Source organism: Rhinolophus sinicus, chromosome 15, assembly GCF_057876585.1.
Source record: "Rhinolophus sinicus isolate RSI-liver-muscle chromosome 15, RSI-T2T, whole genome shotgun sequence".
NCBI lineage: Eukaryota > Metazoa > Chordata > Mammalia > Chiroptera > Rhinolophidae > Rhinolophus > Rhinolophus sinicus.
The window spans coordinates 39532374-39556195 of NC_142515.1; the positions used below are offsets into that span (position 1 = coordinate 39532374).

A 23822-nucleotide genomic window follows, 5' to 3' on the forward strand; every position below is an offset into this window, starting at 1 on the left:
TCTGAGAACAGGGCCTCTGGTATCTGCATTTTTAAAGTGGCCCAGGTGATTCTAATGTGCAGCTTGAGACCCATTGGCCTGGTATTAAGACCGAGGTGGGGCTTAGAAATTACCCCACTCAATACATTGGTTAAAATGAGTGAACTAGATCTCTACACTGAACAAACCATCACAGTGTGGAGTGGAAAAAAACAACAACAACAAACAAGTTGCAGAATAGAAGCGCAGAAAGATACAAATTATAAAATGCACCCTTAATATTAATATATTCTCTATATTATTTATTTATACGTGAAAGCCTGCAAGAGGATTAGAGACGAGTGCTTTAATTTCTTTCAAGCCGTTGCCTCTCAGGGAGGGGGAAGGGGCTAAGGAGGGAAGATAAAGGTGCTAAAAGAGACATCCATCTTGTGTTGAACTTGGCTTGTATTTTTAAAAGAAGTCTTCAAACAAATATTACAAAACGTTAATAATGGTCAACTTTGGCTAGAAGGTATGTACATCATTATATTCTCTTGAGCTTTTTTTTTTAAGTTCTTAAAATAAAAATGATAACATTAAAAAAAATTAAGATCTAGCACCTGGGTTTTTCTAAATGTGAACTGAGGCCCGTTAGCCTCTTTGGAGCGATAACCATGTGAGGGGCGGAGCCTGGAGCTCTGGACTCCCTCCCACCTCTGCCATTGACCGCTGAATCAGAGGTCTCCCTGCCGGGAAGTCCTCAGCGCGCCCTCGCAGCATCTCCTTGGGTCCTCCTGACAGAGGTTCACAGCCTCCGCCTGGCAGGGGTTCTCGGCTGGCTGGCGGCTGCAGGCTGCGTTCCCTGTCTCGGTCCCTTTCCAGCGCTGGGGGTGCGGCAGATGCTGTGCGCGCAGTGACCCGCTTGCCCCCTGGGCACCGAGGCGTGACCCGGTAGGCTGCTGCTGCGTTTGACTCTGCCGGGCCTGCGCTCAGGTGGGCGTTCCCAGGCGGGAACCCTGCAAGGAAGGCAATCAGTCGGCTTGTATCCATGCTGAAAAGCCCCCTCTGAAGGCAGCGACTCAGACACAAAGGTTGAATGACTGTGCTTCGCTGCAGAGGGTACAGCTGGATTATTGATTGAGGCTGAGACAGGCGTTGAAATGAATTCGGGAGACTCAGGAGATCTGCTTTTATGATTTGGGCTCTCCCAGGATTTTGCAGGCCCCAGAAGGATTTTGCTTTGGTCCAGAGCAAAGGATCTCCCTGTGATCCTAGCTAAAATTTGGGGGAGTAATCTGCACAAATCATTTTCTCTTAATAAAAAGCAAACCCACAGTTGCACATGCTGGGTTTCTCCCCTCCTCCCATGTTCTGATGTGGCTGGCTCACTTGTCACTGAGCTGTTTGAATGAGCTGTTGTGTTTTTACCTCTTTCCTAGCAAGCCCTGATGTAAAAGCAAGCCAGTGTCTGAGAGCAGTTGAGGAGCCATGTTCATAGAGTAGGAGTACAGCCCGCAATTATGCCAGGCAATCAGAGGCTTTAATGGATGAATAGCTGTCAAAGCACGTTGGGGTGTTTGATAACCTCTAGGGCTGCTTATTGTGAGTGGAAACCACAAGGTGAAAAAAGAGACAGGGATGGATGAGCTTGCGTTTCTTTTCCCTCCTTGCCTCTGAAGAGTTTGACAATACTGCCAAGTACTCCCTGGGGAGAGTGCTCTTGGGGGCCCAGCAGGATTCTGGTTTGAAGAAAGAGGAGGAGAGGCACATAATTAAGGAAGAAAAAGCAGAAATTGGGGGCAAGAATGTACATTTAATGCAGGAATTCAAGCACAGAAGTACCATGGAAGGGAAAGGGGAAGAAGCCTCGTTATCCAGTATCCCAGAAGAGGAGCTGGAGACAGTTAAGATGAGATGGGAGTAACCCACCCCCACCCCAAGTCTCCAGCCAGAAAATAGAGAGATGGAAGCATCTGCCTCATTTTTGAATCAGTCTCTCCCAGGATTTTGCCAGCTCCAGAAATTGAACTGAAGTTGTGTTCTAGGCATCAGAGTGTTTTTTTGCTGGGTTGCAGTATGAGGAATTTTCCTTAATGCCTGGAAACAGGAGAGCATTGACTAATGCAGGGACATCGGACGGAGCTCCATTTATTTGTCAGCTCTGTTGAATGGCAGTGGCTCGCTGGCACATTCAGTTGGGAAGGGTTTTCAGGCCAGATCCAGGCTCTGCGGCGGAACAGTGCTTGGCTGATTAGTGATGTCTTTCTTGGACGAGGAATGGTAAGGGAAGTATACTCAAATGAGTTTCCTATTTGTCATTTCTGCTTGGGGATGCTTTTCCTTCTGCAGGGGCACCACCACCACTGACATCGATGTAATGATCTTTGATCTTTGCTGTAGACTCCTCTGCTAAGGAGCTTTCAACCTAAATGGGAAGGCAAAACAGGTCAGCAATGACATTTTTTTCTAGGTTCTCTACGTCCTATGGAATTGGCCAAATGTATGACTCAAGCGGCATCGAAGTGCTCTTCCCCTGGCTTGCTTGTTACCAAAATGCCTAGAGACCACATACCAGAGTGAACAGACCTTTGTTCTTGGCTTTATCCTCTGAAAATTAAACAGATCTCTATACTTAGGCTCATCTCCCCAAAATTAAACAACCAGAAATATGCAATTAATTATATGACTAAAATAAATGTTCAGTGACTATCTCCTTTCCAGGGTCTGACGCAGGTAGTTTTGCGCACAAATCCACTTTTGTACGCAATAGGTCCTTGGGCTTCTCATGCACTAATGTTGCTTATGTTGAAATAAATAAGGAAGGAAGAGTAGCTGGAACAGAATTCTGTCACCAACGTCTTGCTGCCTGTGGGAGGAACAGAGAGCCCAGAAAAAAGGACTCAGACTTTGAATCCAGACAGAGCTGAATGGAAGGATAGGAGCGGGGTAGTAGAGAGAGGAGAGAGAAAAGAATGTGAGAAAGACTCAAACCCTTTTTGCAGACAGTCCCAGCTCGATACACATGTGAAATATTCATGTTTATCTTTAGCGCCTGTGGTGGGCTGAATAATGCACCCCCCTCTCCCCCCAGCCAGATGTCTATACCCTCATACCTGGTCCCTATACATGGTAAAAGGGACTTTACAGATGTGATTAAATTAAGGTTCTTGAGATGGTGAAATTGTTGTGGACTACCTGAGTGGGCCCAATGTAATCATAGGGTCTTTATAAGAGGGATGCAGGAAGACATCATTTGGTGAAGGGGGTGTAATAATGGAAGCAGAGGTCAGAGGGAGCAGGGCCAGGAGCTAAGGAGCATGGGCAGCCTCCAAAAGCTGGAAAGGCAAGAACGGATTCTCCCCTCAAGTCCCCAGAAGGAACACAGTCCTGCAAACCCATTTTAAACTTCTGATCTCCAGAAGTACAAGAGGATAAAAGTGTGCTGCTTTAGGCCCATAAACTTGTGGCAATGTGTTACAGAAGACATAGGAAAGTAAGACGGGAGCCCCTGGCTGACTCATGAAGTGTCTCCTCCATCCCCATAGCTTTTAGGCTTCCTGAAGTCTCACTCCCACAAACAACTGTTCTTAGGAGAGAAGTCCCCATCGTGTGTTAATTATAATCATTTTATTCACACATTTCAATCAACCTCGACAGTGTTTGACTATTGGCAAATTGTGTCCATGTTAAAGGAATTCCAAGCACGAGCATCCATTCCTGATACCCTCTACACGTCAGGCTGCCAGCTTAGCACCAAAGGAATATCTACGTCCTGGATAAGAAGAATCTTTAAGGTGGGAAAATCCCCCAAATCCTAGCTTGTGAGATATGTTTGCCATGATAAGGTATCAGAACCTCTATTTTGAGTAATTTTTTACTGTTCTGTGTCAGTTAGGAGGCTACAAGACCTATCTTTATATCACCCCTCTATCATCACAATGAGGGAAATAATTACTTCAATTGAGCATATAGACTAAAAGTATCTTTTGAGGCTAATTACGGTGAAGTACACTGAAAACGTCTTTCAGAGAAATAGGCTGTAGGTTCCATGAGGCCAAGACCAGAACCCATCTTTAACTGTCAGTGAGTTCCAGCAACTAGCAGAGCACCTGGCACAGAGGAGACATTCAAGCAATAGATCTCAGTTGAATAAATGAATGAACTAAAGAGTAAATACTCTTTGATGGTGGTTGTTCACTAGTGAATTTCCCTAAGGCTAAATGATACCTGTAGAAAACGCTAAAGGCTATTGCTGATATTTGCAAGAAATATAGTGGTCTTTAAAATGGAAGAAAAAAAAAAAAAATTTCCCTGCATATAACCCCTGGTGTAATTACAGGAGATTTTAATTTTCTCCTTTATTTTTGTCTGTGTTTTTAAATGTTGCATATTGAATGTGATTTACATTTATTATCACAAAACCAGTTAATTACAAAAAAGTAGGTTCTTGAGGAGTCTGGTTAGTTGGCTACAGTTGGATGACTTTCCTTGGGGATGGTTTTAGTTGTCAGAAAGAGGCATTAAGTTCATGAATATAGTTGATTATTGACCTCTGGTTTTCTTACCAGGGAAGTGAGACGTGGAAGTAGTATATTATGGTAAGGAGCAAGGACTTATCAGACTTTGAGTCTGTCCCCTACTAGTTCTTCAACAGTAAACAAGCTACCTAGCTTCTCTCAGCTCTGCTATTCTTATCTGTAACATGGAGTAAATATATCTCACAGGACTATTTGGAGGTTAAGGGAGACATAGGTTATAAAGCATTTAGCTCCATTCCTAGCACATTATAAGTACTCAATACATGTCAGTACTTATTTTTTTTATTAGGAACAAATTGGACATCTTTGGCCTTGATGCTGATTTTCCCTGCTGATACGCAAACTGATTTTTCAGTGCCCACAAATGGAGGGCGTTGGGAATTCCTGTGTTGTTTTTTTTTCTAGCAATAATTAGAAGTGACAGAGTCATTAGGAGGTGAGAGGACATAATTAATCTCTTTGGCGCTCAGCACTTTCCTTTGTAACAGAAGGAGATAGAACTGGAAGACCTTTAAGAATCTTCCCTGCTCTAAAATATTGTGTTTATAAGGTTTAGTTTTGCATTGGAAACCTTCATTTGAAGGATAATGACTTTTTGTAAAATTCACTTTTTTTAAATCAACTACAGTCTAGTTAGTCCCTTCTACAATCTGTTTTCCCAGATAAATATCTCGGAACAGAACAAAGATCCTGGTATCTGGCCAGTTGTCTTTGTATTCCATACACAAGGCTGGAAGTAGATTCTAACTTTTTGTTGTTGGGAAAAATTAAATTATATTTGTCTTGGCAATGGACTAGAGGGTGCCAAAGGCTAAGAATTTTAAATAACCATGTACTGTTAAAGAATATGAGAGCTAACCATTTCCACATAAGCAATGGCTAACTTTGTGATGAAAAAGTCTCAGATTACACCTGACTAAAAATGAGTAGTAACTTTTTGTTTTATAGATGACTGCCCCATGGCTGCCCAGGGCTACCAATTATGGTGCCACCTCATCTAGCCTCTCATTCTATCCCTTTCCCTCCTCATCAAAATTTACCTGCCCAATGTTTCATTCCCTCCAGGGCCTTGCTTCCAGTTGCTATGGCAACAGCTAGCTAATCCAGGCTTAATGTGCCCTTTCTGCCTTCTCAAGCAAGGGAGACTTCTGGAGACAATCTCTTCCTGGAAGTGAAATGACACTAATGGGGGAATCTCAAACTAAGACGTAAGACTAACATTTTGAAACAGGTAGCCTGCTGTCTCTCTCAAATTACAACATGGAAGCAGTCTCCCACCCTACCTACCTGTACAGTTAAACTGGTACCTTGTTATTCTTGTTCTTTCCTTTTGCTAAATATCTATGTCCTGTCAGCTGTGATAACAGTGACATGCTGACTGTGGCCTGTCCTGTGGAGAACTACTGAGGGCTGTGACTGCAGAAGTGATATTCAAATCCAACCAGCCAGCACCTTTTCCTGCACTCTCACTAATGCAGGAAGAAAGGATACTGTAGAAAACAAACAAACTAAAGAGTCTGGCAATTTCTCAATTTCTCATCTTGTGTCTGATTGACCTCTTTTACACCAGGGGAAGTATTGTCAAACCACCGACCCCCAGAGCTGTGCTGTCTTGGAGATGCTAAATTGCAAAGGAAAAACATCCGCAGGGTTAAGGAGGAAGACAGCTCTGGGTGTGGAATGTTTACAAGGGGGAGTAACCTTCGCCAAAGTGCTGTTCTAGATCATTAGGCTTACACACCAGGGTCCTGGTTCTAAGATGTCCTAGTTGACATGCACCAGGGAGGGTAAATGACAACAACAGTTTAATGTTACCCATCCCCAGAGGTATTAGCATTTTGACATGAAATAGAGAGGCAGTTCAAAATACAATAGAGTTTAAGCATAGAAGCAGGAGGGGATGGAAAGAAATTGGAGATGCAGATGATTTTGTAGATCAATAACCTAGAGTGTGTCCCATCTGCCCTTCTGTCTTTCATTAAGTTACTTAATCTCTAAACTTCCATTTTCTCACCTATATTAGGGAGTTATAATTGCTCCTATCTCATAGAGGATGTTCAGAAGATTAAATTATATTATCCATATAAAAGGTTGAGGGATTGAGTAAATGCTTAATAAATGAAGGTTTTTGTTGTAAATAAAGCTTTAAGGGAAGGAAATTAAAACTGGTTGTGGGATTTAAAACAGCCTTTCTTCAACAAATACTTACCGAGCCCTTCTCAAATGTATCCAGACACTGTTCTAAATGTTGGGCGGGGAGAATAGCTGTGATCAAGACGGACAAATGCTCTGCCATTACTGAGCTTACATATTACTGGGGGAAGGCAATGAATACACAAAAACATACATAATACAACTCGAAGTAGCAATAAGTACTATGAAGAAAAGTAAGCAGAGTAAGGGTTTGATAAAGGGTGATATGCAGGGGGCTATTTTAGATGGGATCATCAGGGAAAATATATGTGAGGAGGAGACATATGCACAGAGCTTTAAACGAAATTAAGAGAGTGAGTCAGGTGAGGCTCTGTCGGAAGGAATCAATAAACCAGTCACATATTGATGGACTGTTTTTTCTGGGTATTTGCTGTTACCTCTAAAATTCTATCAGTAGATGGAAATTTACATAGCTAAAGGTAAGATCAATCTTGAATCTGAAATTAGGACTAGAGGAAAGAAGGACACCAGAATTTGCTGAGTTCTTATTATACGCCAGAAACTGTACTCCCTGCTTTAAACAGGTTCATTTTTTCCTCTAACCACATAATCACTCTGTCATTTTTCATAACAGCCCATGATGTGATTATTCCTCTCCCAATGTGGAAACTGAACCTTGAGAATTTTCAGCAACTTGACCCCAGATAACAAGAGGGTGAAATGGAATTCAAACAGATTTCACTGATCACAAGTAAACTCTCCAGGTCGTATTATGACACAGGAGGACCAGCGCGCCTTAGAACGCCTTGGAAAAGCAGCCCTCCACTCTGCACCCCCACCCCCCACACACACATAAAGTCTGTTGGTGGGGGGTAATTTATTTTTAATGATCTTAATAATTTTTATTTTTCAATTAGAGTTGACATAGAATATTATATTAGTTTTAGGTATACAAGATAGTGATTAGACATTTATATAACTAAGGAAGTGATCACCATGATAAATCTAGTACCCATCTGACACCATAAATAGTTATTACAATATTATTGACTATATTCTCTATGCTATATATTACATCCCTATGACTATTTTGTAACTACAAATTTGTACTTAATCTCTTTCCCTTTTTCACTCATCTGCCCCACCACTCAATCTGGCAACTATCAAAATGTTCTCTGTATACATGAGATTGTTTATGTTTTGTTTATTTATTTTCTTTTTTTCTTTTTTTAAGATTCCACATATAAATGAAATCCTATGGTATTTGTCTTTCTCTGGCTTACTTATTTCGTTTAGCATAATACCCTCTAGGTCCATCCATGTGGTTGCAGATGGTAAGATTTCATTCTTTTTTATGGCTGAGAAATATTCCATTGTATATATGCACTACTTTTTATTTATCTATTCATCTATTGATGGACATTTAGGTTGCTCCCATAACTTGGCTATTGTAAATAATGCTGCAGTGAACATATAGATGTATGTGTCTTTTCAAACTAGTGTTTCGGGCTTCTTTGGATAAATACCCAGGAGTAGAATAACTGAGTCCTTGTCTCTTGTTATAGACTTTTTTTAAAGGTATATTTTGTCTGGTATAAGTATTGTTATTTTAATTTCTATTTTCATGACATTCCTTTTTCTATCCCTTTACTTTCAGTCTGTGTGTGCCTTTAAAAGTGAAGTGAGTCTCTTGTAGACAGCATACGTAAGGGTCTTGTTTTCTTATCCATTCAGCCACCTTATGTAAATGGTGCATTTAATCCATTTACATTTAAAGTAATTGTTGATATACAGTTATTGCCATTGTTTTTAATATTTTTGAGCTTTTTCTTTTCTTCTTCTTAAAGAAGTTCCTTTAACATTTCTTGTAATATTGGTTTAGTGGTGATGAACTCCTTTAGCTTTCACTTGTCTGAGAAGCTCTTTATCTTTCCTTCCATTCTAAATGATAGCTTTGCTGGCTAGAGTAATCTTTGTTTGTAAGTCATTGCTTTTCATCACTTTGAACAGTTTGTGCCAATCCGTTCTGACCTGTAAAGTTTCTGTTGAGAAATCAGCTGACACTCTTATGGGAACTGCCTTGTAGGTAACTAATTGCTTTTTTCTTGCTGCTTTTAAGATTCTCTCTTTGTCTTTAACCTCTGGCATTTGAATTATGATGTGTCTTGATGTGGTCCTCTTTGGGTTCATCCTGTTTGGGACTTTGTGCTTCCTGGGCTTGTATATCTATTTCCTTTGCCAGGTTAGGGAAGTTTTCTGTCATTATTTCTTTAAATAGGTTTTCATTTCCTTGCTCTCTCTCTTCTCCTTCCGGTACATTTATGATGTGAATATTGGTATGCTTGATATTGCCCCAAAGGCCCCTTAAACTCTCCTTATTTTTTTGGATTCTTCTTTCTTTTTGCTATTCTGATTGGGTGTTTTCTGCTACCTTATCTTCTAAATTGCTGATAATCCTCTGCTTCAACAAATCTACTGTTGATTCGCTCTAATGTATTCTTGATTTCAGTTATTGTATTCTTCATTTCTGACTGATTCTTTTTTATGTTTCCTATCTCTTTGCTGAAGTTCTCACTGAGATCACTGAGCATTCTTACATGTGTTGTTTTGAACTCTGCATCTGGTAGATTGCTTATCTTCATTTTATTTAGTTCTTTTTCTGGAGCTTTGTTCTGGTCTTTCATTTGGTACATGTTTCTTTGTCTCCTCATTTTGGCTGCCTCCCTGTGCCTGTTTCTACATATTAAGTAGAACTGCTATGTCTCCTGGTCTTGGTAGAGTGGCCTTATGTAGTAGGTGTGCTGTGGGGCTTAGTGATGCAGTCTCCCTGGTCACCTGAGCTGGGTGTTCCAGATGTGTCCCTTGTGTGGGTTGTGTGTGGTCTCCTGTTATATAGTTGAGACTTGGCTACTGTTTGCATGTCAATGGGAGGGACTGACTCTCAGGTTGACTGGTTGTGAGGACTGGTCCTGACTACAGTGGAGGAGTTGTTATGCAGAAGCTGACCCTATGGATCAAGATTTGCTTTAGTGGGGCTCTGGTGCCTGCCAGTCTGCCCTTTGGGTATGTTATTTGTGGAGGTGGCTGGGTGGTGCTCTGCTGTGTTCTGAACCTGGCTACTGGGTGTGTTGATTCTGGGGCCTTTGGGGAGGAACTCTGGTGCAGTCCGAGGTCAGCCGCTGTCTGTACCCTGCCCAGGGCCACTTGGTATGAGCTACAAAGTGATCTGCAGATGGTTGCCATTTGTGTTGAGCTTGGAGGTGACTGGGAGAGGCTAAGTTTGTGAATTGAGGCCAGATGCTGCTAGTGTCAGGCTTGGGGCTGCTTAGCAATGCGTATGGGGCTTGCCAAGGCCAGATACTACTTATTTGGAGTTTCTGAACCATTGAAAGGTTTTAGGAAAGTCCACAGGATGAGCCAAGACATGCTGTTTGTATGGAAAAGCCAGTGGAAACAGCTTGGGTGGGAATGCAAGTTGAATTGGGTGGGGTTTCGGAATCATCAGGGGTAGGGCGAACGGTGTTATAGGTTGATGGAGACTCAGATATAGTGTCCACCTGAGTGTGCAAGCTGGGTGTGGCAAGGGCTCAACAAAGGAACAATGGCTTTTGCCAGCAATTCTGTCTGGGAGTAAGCTGCCCCTCCACCCCTCACCTTGAGGCCAGACAATTCAGTTCCTCCCCAAAGCTTTTTGAACTGCTCTTTCAGCACTGGAGCTCAGAGTGAGTGAGTCTGTCAGCAAGTAAGTCTGTGCACGGGTCCTTTAAGAAGAACGCCTGGGACTCCAGCCACCCTTCATCTAACTCAGCCACAATCTCTGCTGATTTTCAGAGTCAGAAGTTATGGAGACTTCTCTTCCCAACACTGGAACTCCGGGCTGAGAAGGCTGGTCTGGGCTGGGACCCCTCTCTCCTCAGTGGGGATTTCCACATCTGAAATATTCCTCCCAATTTTTAATCGCCACACATGGGTGTGGGAACAGCCCATTCCTCATCTCCACCCCTCCTACCAGTCTCAACGTGGCTTCTTCTGTATGAGGTCTGATAATTAAGTTCATGAACTTGTCGCCATGATGTTGCTAACGTTTTTTTTTTATATCAGTGGGTTTATTCATTATGAATGTGTACCAACTGGACAAACAATTAACCAAATTTACTATTTGGAAGTGCTGAAAAGGCTGCATGAAAAAGTTAGATGACCTGAACTTTTCACCAACAATTCATGGCTCTTGCATCAAGACAATGCACCAGCTCACACAGCACTGTCTGTGAGGGAGTTTTTAGCCAGCAAACAAATAACTGTATTGGAACACCCTCCCTACTCACCTGATCTGGCCCCTAGTGACTTCTTTTTTTACCCGAAGATAAAGGAAATACTGAATGAAAGACATTTTGATGACATTCAGGACATCAAAGGCCATCAATGGCCTCATGGCCATTCCAGAAAAGGAGTTCCAAAATTGCTTTGAAGGGTAGACGAGGAGCTGACATAGGTGCATAGCTTTCCAAGGGGAGTACTTTGAAGGTGACCATAGTGATACTCAGCAATGAGGTATGGAGCACTTTTTCTAGGATAAGTTCTTGAATTTAATTGGAAGACCTTATATGTCCTTAGTTATAGGACTTCTGTTCAGCTAGACTTCAGGTGGTTCTCAATGATGGTTGTTCTGTAGTTTAGTTGTAATTTTAATGTAGTCATGGGAGAAGGCAAGCACAGTGTTAACCTACTCTGCCATCTTGACCAGAAGCTGCACACGTAAGTCTTTGAAAGCCATTAGCCCCCATATCATTAAGAATGTATCTGAAAGCCCCAAGCCTAAATTCTCCCCTCAATACAAGCATAGATTACAGTATCCTGGCCTTCAGTCATCTATGAAAAGAGTATGGTTCCTACTTGAAAGCCTAGAATTGCCCATTTCTGGATTCACCCAGGGCAGAGCTGGAATGTAGGTATTCTACTGCAACAAGATGACATTCTATTGTCACCTTCCAGCCACAGTATTTGATATTAGTGGGCTCAAAATAATTCCACAGGAGAGCAGCTGTGGGGAGTTTTCAGATGAGTTAATGATTTTTTGAATGTACAGTTCAGTGGCAAATTGCCCACATATAGGTCGTTGGTCACCTATCAGAGGCATAACTATAAAGAATATCACTTTTTTATTGTGTAAATGAACGTACAAGGAAATAATGATAAAATAGAAGGTTAACTCTTGGCAGACTTTACACTTATTTAAGATACTGCCTTTGCTTAAAATTGTCTCCCTGCCATTTAATCTTACCTATTTAACCTATGAGGTAGGTGATTTTCATCCCTTTTATGTAGATGGGGAATCTGAAACTTTGAAATATATACTGAGTTTCCTAATATTAGCCATCCCGCAAGCTTAGATTTGAGCTCCTATCTGTCCAGAGGTGCCAAAGTCTATACTTTTTCAATTAAAGCAGTTATCTCTTTTGGAATTTACCTTTAGAATTAGCAGCATATTCTTTCAAATAACCTCAGTGTAGTTGACCATTGTCCTTTCAAAGTAGATTTAATTTTGAAGAGTCAAATTCATTTGAAGTCAAGACTGAGTGGATGACTTCACTGCATGATGTCATTTTTGTTATTTTGACTAGAAAAAATGAGAAAGAAGGACAAGGTGACTTCTCATTCATCTTTGCTTTCCTCTAGGACAAGTATTGTATTTTACATAACCAGTGTGTATTTTTTATTTAAAATTATTTGTTGAAATGTTACACATTGGTCTATCATTAGCCATCTATACCTAGCATGAACTTATTGATCAGATTTTCAGTTAGAAAGAACCCTGAAATAACAGAATATAGAGTAGGTTAAGTTTTGATGGTGGCATTAGGATGTGGAAAGGTCAAACCACAGTGCAGCAGTTCCAGGAAAGAAGGTAGGCTAGGTAGGCTAGGGGGTGAAGGGTGAGGAGGCTACAGGGAGCTGAGTGTGGAAATCTGGGATTGGTGGAGAGAGGGGAGGCTAGGGGCGGCAGAGGGTGGGAAGCTGGGAGTTGTAGGCGAGGAGGCTAGGGGGATGGAAGGTTAGAGAATGGGGATAGAGGGTAGGGACCCTATGGGTGGAAGTGGAGGGTAGGAAGGTTGGGAGGTGGTGGGTGAGGAGGCTACAGTAGTGAAGCCAGAGGGGTGAAGAAAGGGGAGGCTGGAAGTGGTGGAGGCTGAGAAGTCTATAGGTGGTGGAGGATGGGAAACTGTGTGTGATGGAAGGTGGGAAGGCTGGGAAGTGAGGGTAGGGAGGCTGGGAGGTAGAAGTTGGAGAGACTGGGAGTGAAGCTTGAGGGGTGGAGGCTGGGGAGTGTATGAGGGGTTGAGGCTGGGAAAATGGGGGTTGTGGAGGTTAGGGAAGCTGGGGGTTGGAGGTAAGTAGTTTGGGGAGTGGAGGTGGGGAGTTGTGGGGGCGGAGCCCCAGAGAGTAGTTTCCAGGCTCTCGGCCTCACATAGACAGGTGCTGGCTCAGGTAGTAAATGGCCAACTGAGATTGCATGGCCATCAGCTGTGGCTAGTTGGCCGTCAGCTGTAACCAGTGAGCCATTGGCCACAATATAACTGCTGTGGCTATGAGAGAGGAGAGAAGGAGAGAAGAAGGATGGGGCTAGCAAGAAGATGGCGGCTGGGCTGGCAAGCGTGGATGGCGGTTTGCGGACAGTGTGTATCCAGCCTCCAGTGAGAGTATAGTGCCGCCAGAGAGAATATAGTGGTATGACTCCCCTACCTATGGCTCCGTGGGTGTTCCTTTTTGGCCTCACCATATCCTGCGTTCTTGTATGGGGAGCGGGAGCAGAGACCCCGCAGGCCGTCCCACATGACAAATGGCGCAGCGAGCAGGGTCCCCCGCACGACAAATGGCGCAGCGAGCAGGGTCTCCCGCATGACACATGGCGTAGTCGGCAGGATATGGCGCCGGCCAAAGCTCTCCAAAGGACGGTGGAGCAGTTTGTGTGTATGAACACCCAGTCTGAGGAAGACCAGGAGGAGCAGCTGCCGGAGAGCTGGACCCCCGTGGAGGGGTGGGAAGACGTGGACGGTTCTCCCACCCGCACAGGAAAAGCCATGCAGCTGCTGCAGAGATGGAGCCCCGTGGAGAGGTGGAAAGATGTGGACGGTTCCCCAACCAGTACAGGCCGGAGAAAGCGAAGGTCATTGCAGCCCTGTGGGCCGGGAGGTTCCTGCTCAGGCAGCCCGGATGCAGGACTTATAGTCCCAGGAGGTAACGCTTGCTGAGTCCTCCATGGGAGATAAGGGTGAGGTCAAGGTCGTCCCTCACCCCCAGGACAGTCCTGGCGTATGACTATGGACTATGGGGAATTGCCTCCCATCCCTAATTTAATGGACTGCTTGACTGTTTGTTTGGGAACTGTTGTTAGTGGAACTGGGGGATATTTGCTTTTGTCTCTTGACTGGCCACCATTGAGAATATGTAAGCACCTTGATTGTGAGTCGCTGTTGTTCCAGCAGGGTACCCTGAGAGGCACAGAGAGAGTGGCAGTGCCTTGAGAGCCCTGGCTGAGTCCAGGAAGTCTGGCTGAGCCCTGAAGATACCCTGGCTGTGCCCAGGAAGTCGGGCTGTTCCCAGAGAGAGTAGAGCCCTGGCTGAGTCCAGGAAGTCTGGCTGAGCCCTGAGATACCCTGGCTGTGCCCAGGAAGTCGGGCTGTTCCCAGAGAGAGTGGCAGTGCCCTGAGAGACCTGGCTGTGTCCAGGAAGTTTGGCTGAGCCCTGAAGGTACCCTGGCTGTGCCCAGGAAGTCGGGCTGTTCCCAGAGAGAGTGGCAGTGCCCTGAAAGCCCTGGCTGTGTCCAGGAAGTGTGGCTGTTCCCAGAGAAAGTGGCAGTGCCCTGAGAAATCCTAGCTGTGCCCGGGGAAACAGGTGGTACCCTAAGAAGTCCAGGAAGTCTGGCCGTGCCCAGGAGTACTGGTGGTGCCCTGAGAAACCCTGGCTGTGTCCGGGAAGACAGGTGGTACCCTAAGAAGTCCAGGAAGTCTGGCCGTGCCCAGGAGTACTGGTGGTGCCCTGAGAAACCCTGGCTGTGTCCGGGAAGACAGGTGGTACCCTAAGAAGTCCAGGAAGTCTGGCCGTGCCCAGAAGCACTGGTGGTGCCCTGAGAAACCCTGGCTGTGCCCAGAGAGCCTGGCTGTGTCCAGGATATTGCATTCACCCCCAGGCTCCTCGCACAGGTCCCCTCGCGGAAGACGCTTGTCGCGTAGATTGTGAGGCGAGAGCCTGTAGGGGTGGAGTGTGGGGGCGGAGCCCCAGAGAGTAGTTTCCAGGCTCTCGGCCTCACATAGACAGGTGCTGGCTCAGGTAGTAAATGGCCAACTGAGATTGCATGGCCATCAGCTGTGGCTAGTTGGCCGTCAGCTGTAACCAGTGAGCCATTGGCCACAATATAACTGCTGTGGCTATGAGAGAGGAGAGAAGGAGAGAAGAAGGATGGGGCTAGCAAGAAGATGGCGGCTGGGCTGGCAAGCGTGGATGGCGGTTTGCGGACAGTGTGTATCCAGCCTCCAGTGAGAGTATAGTGCCGCCAGAGAGAATATAGTGGTATGACTCCCCTACCTATGGCTCCGTGGGTGTTCCTTTTTGGCCTCACCATATCCTGCGTTCTTGTATGGGGAGCGGGAGCAGAGACCCCGCAGGCCGTCCCGCACGACAGGAGTGTAAGAGATATGAATGCTAGGGAAACCTGCCTTTAAAATCTTGTGAAAGAAAAGCACTCAGGGAATAAAATATAATAAAATGTTACATAAAATTATACTTTCAGGAACCACTTAGCACCTTGGACGAGGTCATGGTAACCTCATTTGCCTCAGGGGTAGCTGAGTATTTTTCTCACTTGATTCACCACGGAATTAACTCCAGCTGAAATATAAATCCCTCTGTTTTTTGAGAGCCTTAATTACCTCCCTGCTTCAAATGTAGTTATGGCCGTTGTGGAATGATGATCTACCTTTAACTTCATCCATCACCAATAATCAGCAAGGGAAAAGTAATTAATAAATGTCTGAATATGCTTTAATTAATTCAGGCTATTCCGCTTTACGAGGTAGGGTTGTGCAGACTTCTCTTTCCAGTTAAATATTTACTGAGAGCAACTAGGTCTGTGTTAAATCATAGAATTCTAAAAACATATATATGGAAACATGTGCATTTTACCTTAAGTAGGGGATAATTCTCGGAAATGGAACTTCAGTAACATAGCTACCTTCATTTGTGCATCTATAAAAAGCAGCTCCAATTTTAGTGAGACACCAAGAATATGTTATAAAATATCGGTGTATAATTAATTCAAAATTCTGTCATTAAATCATGTAATGATGCTTTGTGAGCATACATAAGCTTAATTGGGAGTAATGAAACTAAGGAGATTGAGATCCAGAGTGCCGTAAATAAAATAACAGTTAGCAGCTCCTGTAGTATAAATTTAGTTCATTGGGTAATTTTGTACAGCTCCCAACATTTGTTCTGGGTTGACAGTCTCTCTCTTCTATAGGAAGACAAAGAAAGATGACTAAGTCTCCTAACTGGAAGATCTGAAGAGTTCCAGGCCTGTGGGATCGCTCTGTTATTAGCTGGCAGAGGATGAGTATGTCAGCTGACCCAACAGTCAATGAGCTCCTTTCAATTTGCAGTGGATGAATGGGTAGAGCACATTCAAAGGGCAGGACATTATACTGTCGTGAAAAGAGTTTTGCAGGTTCAAGGTCAACATCTCTCACTGCAGTAAGTTCAGTTTCCTCATCTGTAAAATGGGCAGAGTGATACCTGCTTTGCGGAGATTTTTGAGGATGAAATGAAAAAGCTCATGGAGTGCCTGACACAGTGCCGAGCATGAGGTAAGCATTCAATAAATGCTATTGGTTTTCCTACACCCCAGCACAGAGTGTACTGCACGGTGTAAAAACAATAGATAGTTGTTGACGTGACTGAACTGTGCCCATTGAGATGAGTTCCCCAAGGGGATGGCCTATATTTCCAGTCAGGCACTGAACGAACAAATGGAACTCCAATCAGATTTAAGACCCAGTCAGACTAATGGCAACAGAGAGGACTGGAAAAAAAAAAAAAAGACTGCATCAATATGGTAGCAGGTCAACAGACTAATTTTTTGTAATTTACCAAATACAGGTAAATATGGGAAAAAACTAAAAATTAGATGGAAAAATTGGAAAAGATATGAAGAAATAGGTCACAGGAAAAGAACGTGTTCTTAAGCATATCGAAAGATGTCCAATCTCACTGGTGAGACAAATGTGTATTAAAACTACAGTGATATTCCATCTTCACCCATCAGAATGGCAAAGATAAAGTAGTTTGACACTGCACTGCATTAGTGAGATATGAGAAACAGCCCGCATCAGACATCAGTGTTGGGACAGTGACCGGTGCAATTCTGTGCAAAGTAATTTGCAATATCTTTCAAAATTATAAATGCATATTCCTTCTACCTCAGAAATTCAACTTCTAAGAATTTCTCCTGTAGGTATACTAACATGCACAGAGCAGAATATATAGAAACATTCATTCCATGATTACTTATGATAGCAAAATATTGAAACCACCCAACTGTCAGTATGGTGCTGGTTAATTAAACTTAGTAGATGCATGTAATGAAATACTGTGTAGCTATTAAGAATTAAAACTAATGAAATTTAAATATTAGCTCTGTTTTGACCATTGCAGAGCTCCAAGATCTCTTTTCTTTTTGGCAAAAATCTCAAAAAAAAATTGTCAGAAAAATGGAAGGGACTATGAGTGGTGACTTTTTTCTCCAGTCAAATTCATTATAATAAAGAATAATTTATTGGAAGGATAACTCATTAAATTTTAGACAGAGTGAATAGATTGTGGCTGCCCTCTAATGTACATCCCTGAGCATGAAAACAAAAGGATGAAAAAGACAGTTGTATGTCATAGGAATCTTCCTGGAAGATCCCCAAGGAGACAGAAATAGAAAATTCCTAGGTCCAGTTGTACAAGAGGTGTAGAACCTGCACCAAAGACACAAAACAAGAGGCACATCTCTAATAAGGCATAGCAAAATGTCAGGACCAGGACCCCAGAAGTCAGGCCTGGGGACTTAGGCTTGCTGAAAGCACAAGACTCGCCTTCCTGGTCGTCTAAGATGCATCCGGGTGGGAGAAAGGGCAGGGAGTAAAAGTGTGGGAACCTGTTACAAAGAGCTTCTCAGCCTTGGTGGACTCCTTACCTCCCTGCAGCTGTCCACTGTCACCATGCTGCGAGCATCCCTGGGAGAGGAACACAAACTCATTTGGATTTCTCATCAGGCTTAAGATGGAGAGAAAGGCTAAGGCAAACAAAAAGAGAGAAGAAATCATTGAAATGAAAAATCTGATGAGATATGTAAAAGAAAAAGGGAGTGGAATTGAAAGGGAAATGTTGAGTTCTTTACCCCAGAACTCACTCCAGAATCTTGGAGCATAGGACCTAAAAATCTTCAGAGGCTTATAATCTTGCGAGTTGACTTTTATTGCAAACTTTAGGTTTGAAAGCTCTGATCTGTTGGGAGATGCATTTAAATTAGTCAAGGAAAGAGCAGATGAGGACCATGTGCCGACTGGTGAAGGGAGATGGAACAGAGGATTGCAGCATCAAGGAGTCTTGGACAAAGCAGAGGAACTTTTGTAGGTTGCTTGGATTTTGCAAAACAAACCTGTGAAAAGGGGGGCGAGAGGGTTCTACCTGAAAATCAAAACCTAACTGCATCCACTTTTCAATGGCAAACCTAGCTGAGCTGGGCACTCAGGATGCAGCTGCTCGATGACATCTGTCATTGGATGTAGGACCCATTCCAATCCAGCACGACTTGATCTTAACTTGATCACATCTGCAAAGACCCTCTTTTCAGGTAAGCTCACATTCACAGGTGCTAGGGGTTGGGACTTCAATATTCCTTTCTGGGGAACACAATTCAACCCATTACAGACACCTCGTGCATTCATTTTGCGTAAAGCCATTTTACCCAGGAGTCCAGCAGTGGCCACACTTTTGAGATCTGTTTTTTTCCACCTCTTCATGTACAGGCCTGTAATATTCTTTCTAGAGTTGTACTTTCACTTGGTAAAAGTGTAGCTAAGAAGCAAGGGATGGTGACACCTCATCACTTTTTCTGTCACCAGACTGATAGGCATTAAATTACACTGACAAGACAGATGCCCTGGGCGCAAATGGCCAGTGTGTAGAGAAAAAAAGAGTAGCAATCAAAGTACCCACGAAGACAGCTCATTTCAGAGCTCTTTCTCCTGCCCACGCATTGGGGTACTTATTTGACAAAACAACAGGAAGTTATTTGGCTTCACATAGCCATCCGTTTGCTCTGTCCCTAGTACCTGAATGTCTGTGAGAAAGCACAGCATTCTGGAGAGGCAGGCAAGTGACCTCTTGGGATTCCTTGGAAACATTTTTATTTTATTTTATTTTTTCTGTTAAAAACTAATGGTTACAAGAGAACGCTCCAAATCCAGTTCCAACCCAATTGCTTTTAAATCCATGTAAATACTCAAAACAAAAACACCGTTGCTATTTGGTCACTGAGTAGTAGAACACTGTGTTCTTATTCAATGAACTTTTATTTCCATTGGGAACTGTAGGCATGATGCATTTTAAGTGGACAACTCTAATTCCTAGTTGTCAGTGAAGACAGCCTTTAGGACCAGCTTGTCAGGATCTAGGGTTAGGATCCTGGAGCTAAGGATGTGCAGAGGAGGGGAGCAGCAGAGACGAGGAGGAGGCTGGGAGCAACAGCCATCACCATCAGAGGGCAGGGGAAGCTGAAGGCTCTGAACTGGATGGAGGCAGATACCCTCACTGAGAGGAACTGCCAGTGCCTCCCACACCTGGCTGCACCCACGCATCTCTCTGTCCCTCTTGTGCTCGAAGGTGGCTCCTGCAGCATCCTGGCATTTCACTAAGGCCGTTCGTTTTAAGGGAATCCTCATGTGCGCACTAGAGTCATGCTTGTATTTAAGGGAGATGCTGTAGGGTTAGGGAGAGGGGAAAGAAGAGCCAGGACGTCTGTTCCCTTGCCGTTCCCATATTCTACATAATATGTAAAATTCTTCTGTTTCTGAATGAACAGATGGTAACTTACCACTTTCCAGCTCTACCCTATAAAAGCATGATCCAGAATTATCTTTTTTCTCATTTATAAATGTTGTAAGAGAAGTTCCCTAGAGATGGAGAATAGAAGAAGCATTTCACTGAATGACTGGAGAGTGAAGGCAATCCAAATATAATCTAACTCTGGCTGCAGAGCCAATGTTATAAAGAAAAGGATCCATTTTGCATGGCAGCTTTCCCCCTCCCAACAACAGGCCGTGCCAACTGCTAACAAGAACTCATTGGGCTGCTACGTGGACTGGGACCTCTGTGCTGACGCAAGGCTTAGAGTAACCTGGCTTCTGCGACTGACTCATGCTACGAGACAGAATTATTTGACTCATATTCCTCTATGGTCTTAGAGTTGTGCATATGAGTCTAAAATATCATTGATTGTTGGAAAAAAAGAAGGAAAGTGATTGAACTGTCTGGGAACAGGGCATATACGTGACCAAGCACCCTCATGCCTGTATGACTTACACGGAATGAAATACTCCAAAGTTTTAGGATGTAACCATGTTGGCATTTCTTAAAAATTGGAAGTTTTTTACATATTGAGATTTAAGGGGTCCCAAGAAAATGTCTGCCTCAAAAAATGTTCCACTAGGACTCCATAAAATTCTCACAGCCGGCACTTCCTTATACAAAGGCAGGGCTCCCCAACTAGGCGATGTGTGGCTACCAATGAGCTTTGCACCCACAAGGCAGACCTCCAAGCCAGTTGTCAGCACCATCTTCTTCCTTGCTGTTCTGTCTCCTCTGGTATGAAATCCTGGGGAATGTCATGCAGGAGCAGCACTGCCCTCTCACCTATGAATATTCTGACCAGCTCTCTGAGGACACTGTCTCTCTAGGTTTCAAAGAAATGAATAGAGGCTTCTTCTACACAAGAAGGTTAGAGCCCCTTGAGTGAAAGCATTCAAGTCATCTGCTAACTTCATCTGAGACACTGAAGTCTTAGCATTCTTTAATTATGTTAGTGTAAATTTAGAACTGACATAGGAGCAGGTGAATCTAGACTTGGACTGAAAAGTCCCAAATTTTAATCTCAGCTCTTCATATCATGGCAGTTATGATATGGGTCAAGTTATGTAACTTTTTGAGGCTCATTTTCTTCATGTGTAAAAATAGAGTAATAATATTTATGTTATAGCATTGTTCTAAGGATGGGATGTTAAGCTATGCCTGGAACATAGTAGGGAGTTAATAAATGTTTATCTAATAAATAGATCCTTACTTTATACTTATATATATATTATTCAGTTGTTCTTCTAATACCCTCATGAGGTAGACAGGGTAATGAGGGCAGAACCAAAAATAGAACCCAGGACTTCTGACTTCCCAGGAGTGGATCTGGTGTTTCTCAAGAGTACAAATCTAAAGGAAATAATGGGATAGCATATCCATCTACTTAATTATTTAGGACTTTAAAGACTCAGATTGAAATAGTCAGAGGATGAATGGACTTGCTATTTGAATAAAATATTCAGCTGTCACTCTTATTTGGTAAGTAAATACATTTGCTCCCAGGTATTGGGCTACATCTTACCACTGTTCAATTCAGGAAGCTCATTTCAGGAGCTTAGCACAGCAAGTTTCCCCTGTATACGTCCCAAGAGGCCATCTGAAGAATGTAAGCAGCATAGCTCGAAATGAGGGCTGTCAGGCCCCTCTGGGGCAGTTGACAAAATAACTGCCTTACTCATTGCCAGCTCATCTGTATCAAGTCACAAGTTTTCTCGAATCCCAAGATGGACTCATTTTTTTTTTCCCTGCAGTAAATGTGCATTTGAAATAGTTCCTTTGGGTGGATGCTGGTCCTCTTCCTCACCCAACAGATTCAGAGAGAGACACTCACTGGCTCCAACCTGAATTGTTGTCTTTGCTGGAAATGGTTATTCTCTTCAAATGCCCTGGTGAGCAGCCAGAAATAACACTGCTCTATTTGGGATATCTGATAAGAGACAAATGTGCCTGTCCTAGGGAAAGTTCTCTTCTATCTTTACATTATAAGAATTTACATGAGTTCATGAACATAAATTAATGTGCCTATGAATCTAGCTTTCAGAGTCTTTAGTTATTGGAGATAAGGATTTATCACGTAAACCCATAATGGCATCTCAACAACAAAAACAAAAACAATGGGGGTAGTTAGTTTAGGTTTCTGAAGAGATTCTCATTTTAAAGACCATCTAGCAAAAAATCTTAACATAAACTTTTGTTATTCTCTTTGAAATGGTTCTAAATAGTGCTAGAAGTGTTTAACTTATTTCAGAGATGCTAATTTGAGCCTCAGACAGCTGCAGTAGTTATTAATATGAGCACAATGGCTGACAATTTGGTAACAGCCTCTAGTTTTCATTTACTGCTTTCGTACTAAATGTCCCTTTTGTGAACAGGACATAAAAACCATAGTCAGATGAGTGACGTGGGAGACATGCCTGTAGACTGATCAGCATCTGAGAGCTCTTTTTCATAAATTATGTTTTTTAAAGAGAGTGACACTACTCTTTTAATAGGGGACTTGATAGGGTATATCTCATACTAGATTATAAATCGTTAACACATCATTAATGTTTCCACAGTGCAGTGAAAACTCGAGGAGATGAAACTGATTAATAAACTTTGTAGGAATTATGTGTTCTTAATACATATTTACTCTAGATAAATTGACACAGAAAAGCATCATGGGACACTGACCTGGAATTAAAACTAATAAGCAGTGCTTGGTCATTCAGCTGAAATGTGATAGAGGTAAACGTTTTAAATCAAAAATTTTTTTTGCCTGCTTATTCTTCATTATTGTCCAGAAAGTAATGCTGTCTAAATGAAGAAACAAAAAACAACAACAGAAAAATATCTGACAGCATGTATTTAAACCCAACCCTTAGTTGGGTTTTATGAGTCTGTGACAGATTGATGCGTATTTGTATATGGTCTGTGGGTTTTCTTACAGAGCACCATTTTATTTGGTTGATTTTTATTTTGTAAATGCACAAAGGCTTAAATCATCCTGTGGGCATCTCTGCATGTGTCACATTCACCAGACAACTTGTCTAACTGTGAATGTGTTTCTTTTGAAGGATTCAGCTAATCCATTGTTTGAATAAAAGCAAACAACCAACTAAATGCTGAAAGATGTACAACTTATTATCTCTGACCCAGGTGGAACCAAAAGCAGAATTATAAGTACAGGAATTTTCCTATAGTGTGTGCTTGCACAATTAAAACTGAGTATCTTAAAAAAAGTGACTATAGAGAGACTGATTAATTAGGAAACACACCTAGCTTCAAGCAGTTCATCTCCCCAGCCAGAAGATAAATTGTATAAGGCCAGAAACTGTGTCTGTTTTTTCATTCTGAATCCTCTGTATGGTGTCACATCGATAGATGAATGAATGAATGAATTAATTAGTTCTTATAGAACTTGAATATTGATATAGGACTTGAATGTAAATTGTTTAATTTAATCCTGAGCACCAATATGCAATGTGGGTATTCTAAGCATCTAATTTCACAGAGAAATATATTTAAGCTCAGGTTGCAATGATTTGCCCAAAGTTATCCAGGTTGGGAGGTCAGAGGTAAAACTTGAATCCCTATCTTTTCACTCCTAAGTTTAGGCAATTTCTAAGTCCTCATAACGTCAAATCTCTGTCCTTAGAATTGACTTCTGTTGCTATGTTGCTCTTATTATAGAACATCCTTTATCCTTTAGGTATAGGCAAACTTTCTATGAAGTACCAGAAAAAAAATATTTAAGGTTTTTGCAGGCCATATGATCTCTGTCACACCGCTCCTCAATTCTGCACACAAGCACCCACAGACTACATATATAAACAAATGAGCATGTAGGTATTCCAATAAAATTTGGTTTATAAGACAGGATGGGCCGGATTTGGCACATGGGCTATAATTTGCAGTCCCTTCATATGATAGAACAGAGGAGCCTTCTCAGAAAATATCAGTGGATCTAAGTTCTAGATCCAGGCTATATTATTAGAAATGGAAACAGTAGGACAATAA

At 42.7% G+C, this 23822-nt stretch overlaps 1 protein-coding gene across 1 annotated transcript in view; it reads right to left on the reverse strand.

Moving 5' to 3' along the window:
- Positions 1-256: 256 nt before the first annotated feature.
- LOC109447443 (uncharacterized) overlaps positions 257-23822 on the reverse strand; it is a 174912-nt gene continuing 151346 nt past the window's right edge. The window contains exons 5-7 of the mRNA XM_088792650.1: positions 17887-17985; positions 12121-12270; positions 257-2386 (exon numbers count right to left, since the gene is read on the reverse strand). Coding sequence (XP_088648776.1) covers positions 12179-12270; positions 17887-17985 — 191 coding nt within the window. The 3' untranslated portion in view covers positions 257-2386; positions 12121-12178. The remainder of the gene's footprint in view (positions 2387-12120; positions 12271-17886; positions 17986-23822) is intronic.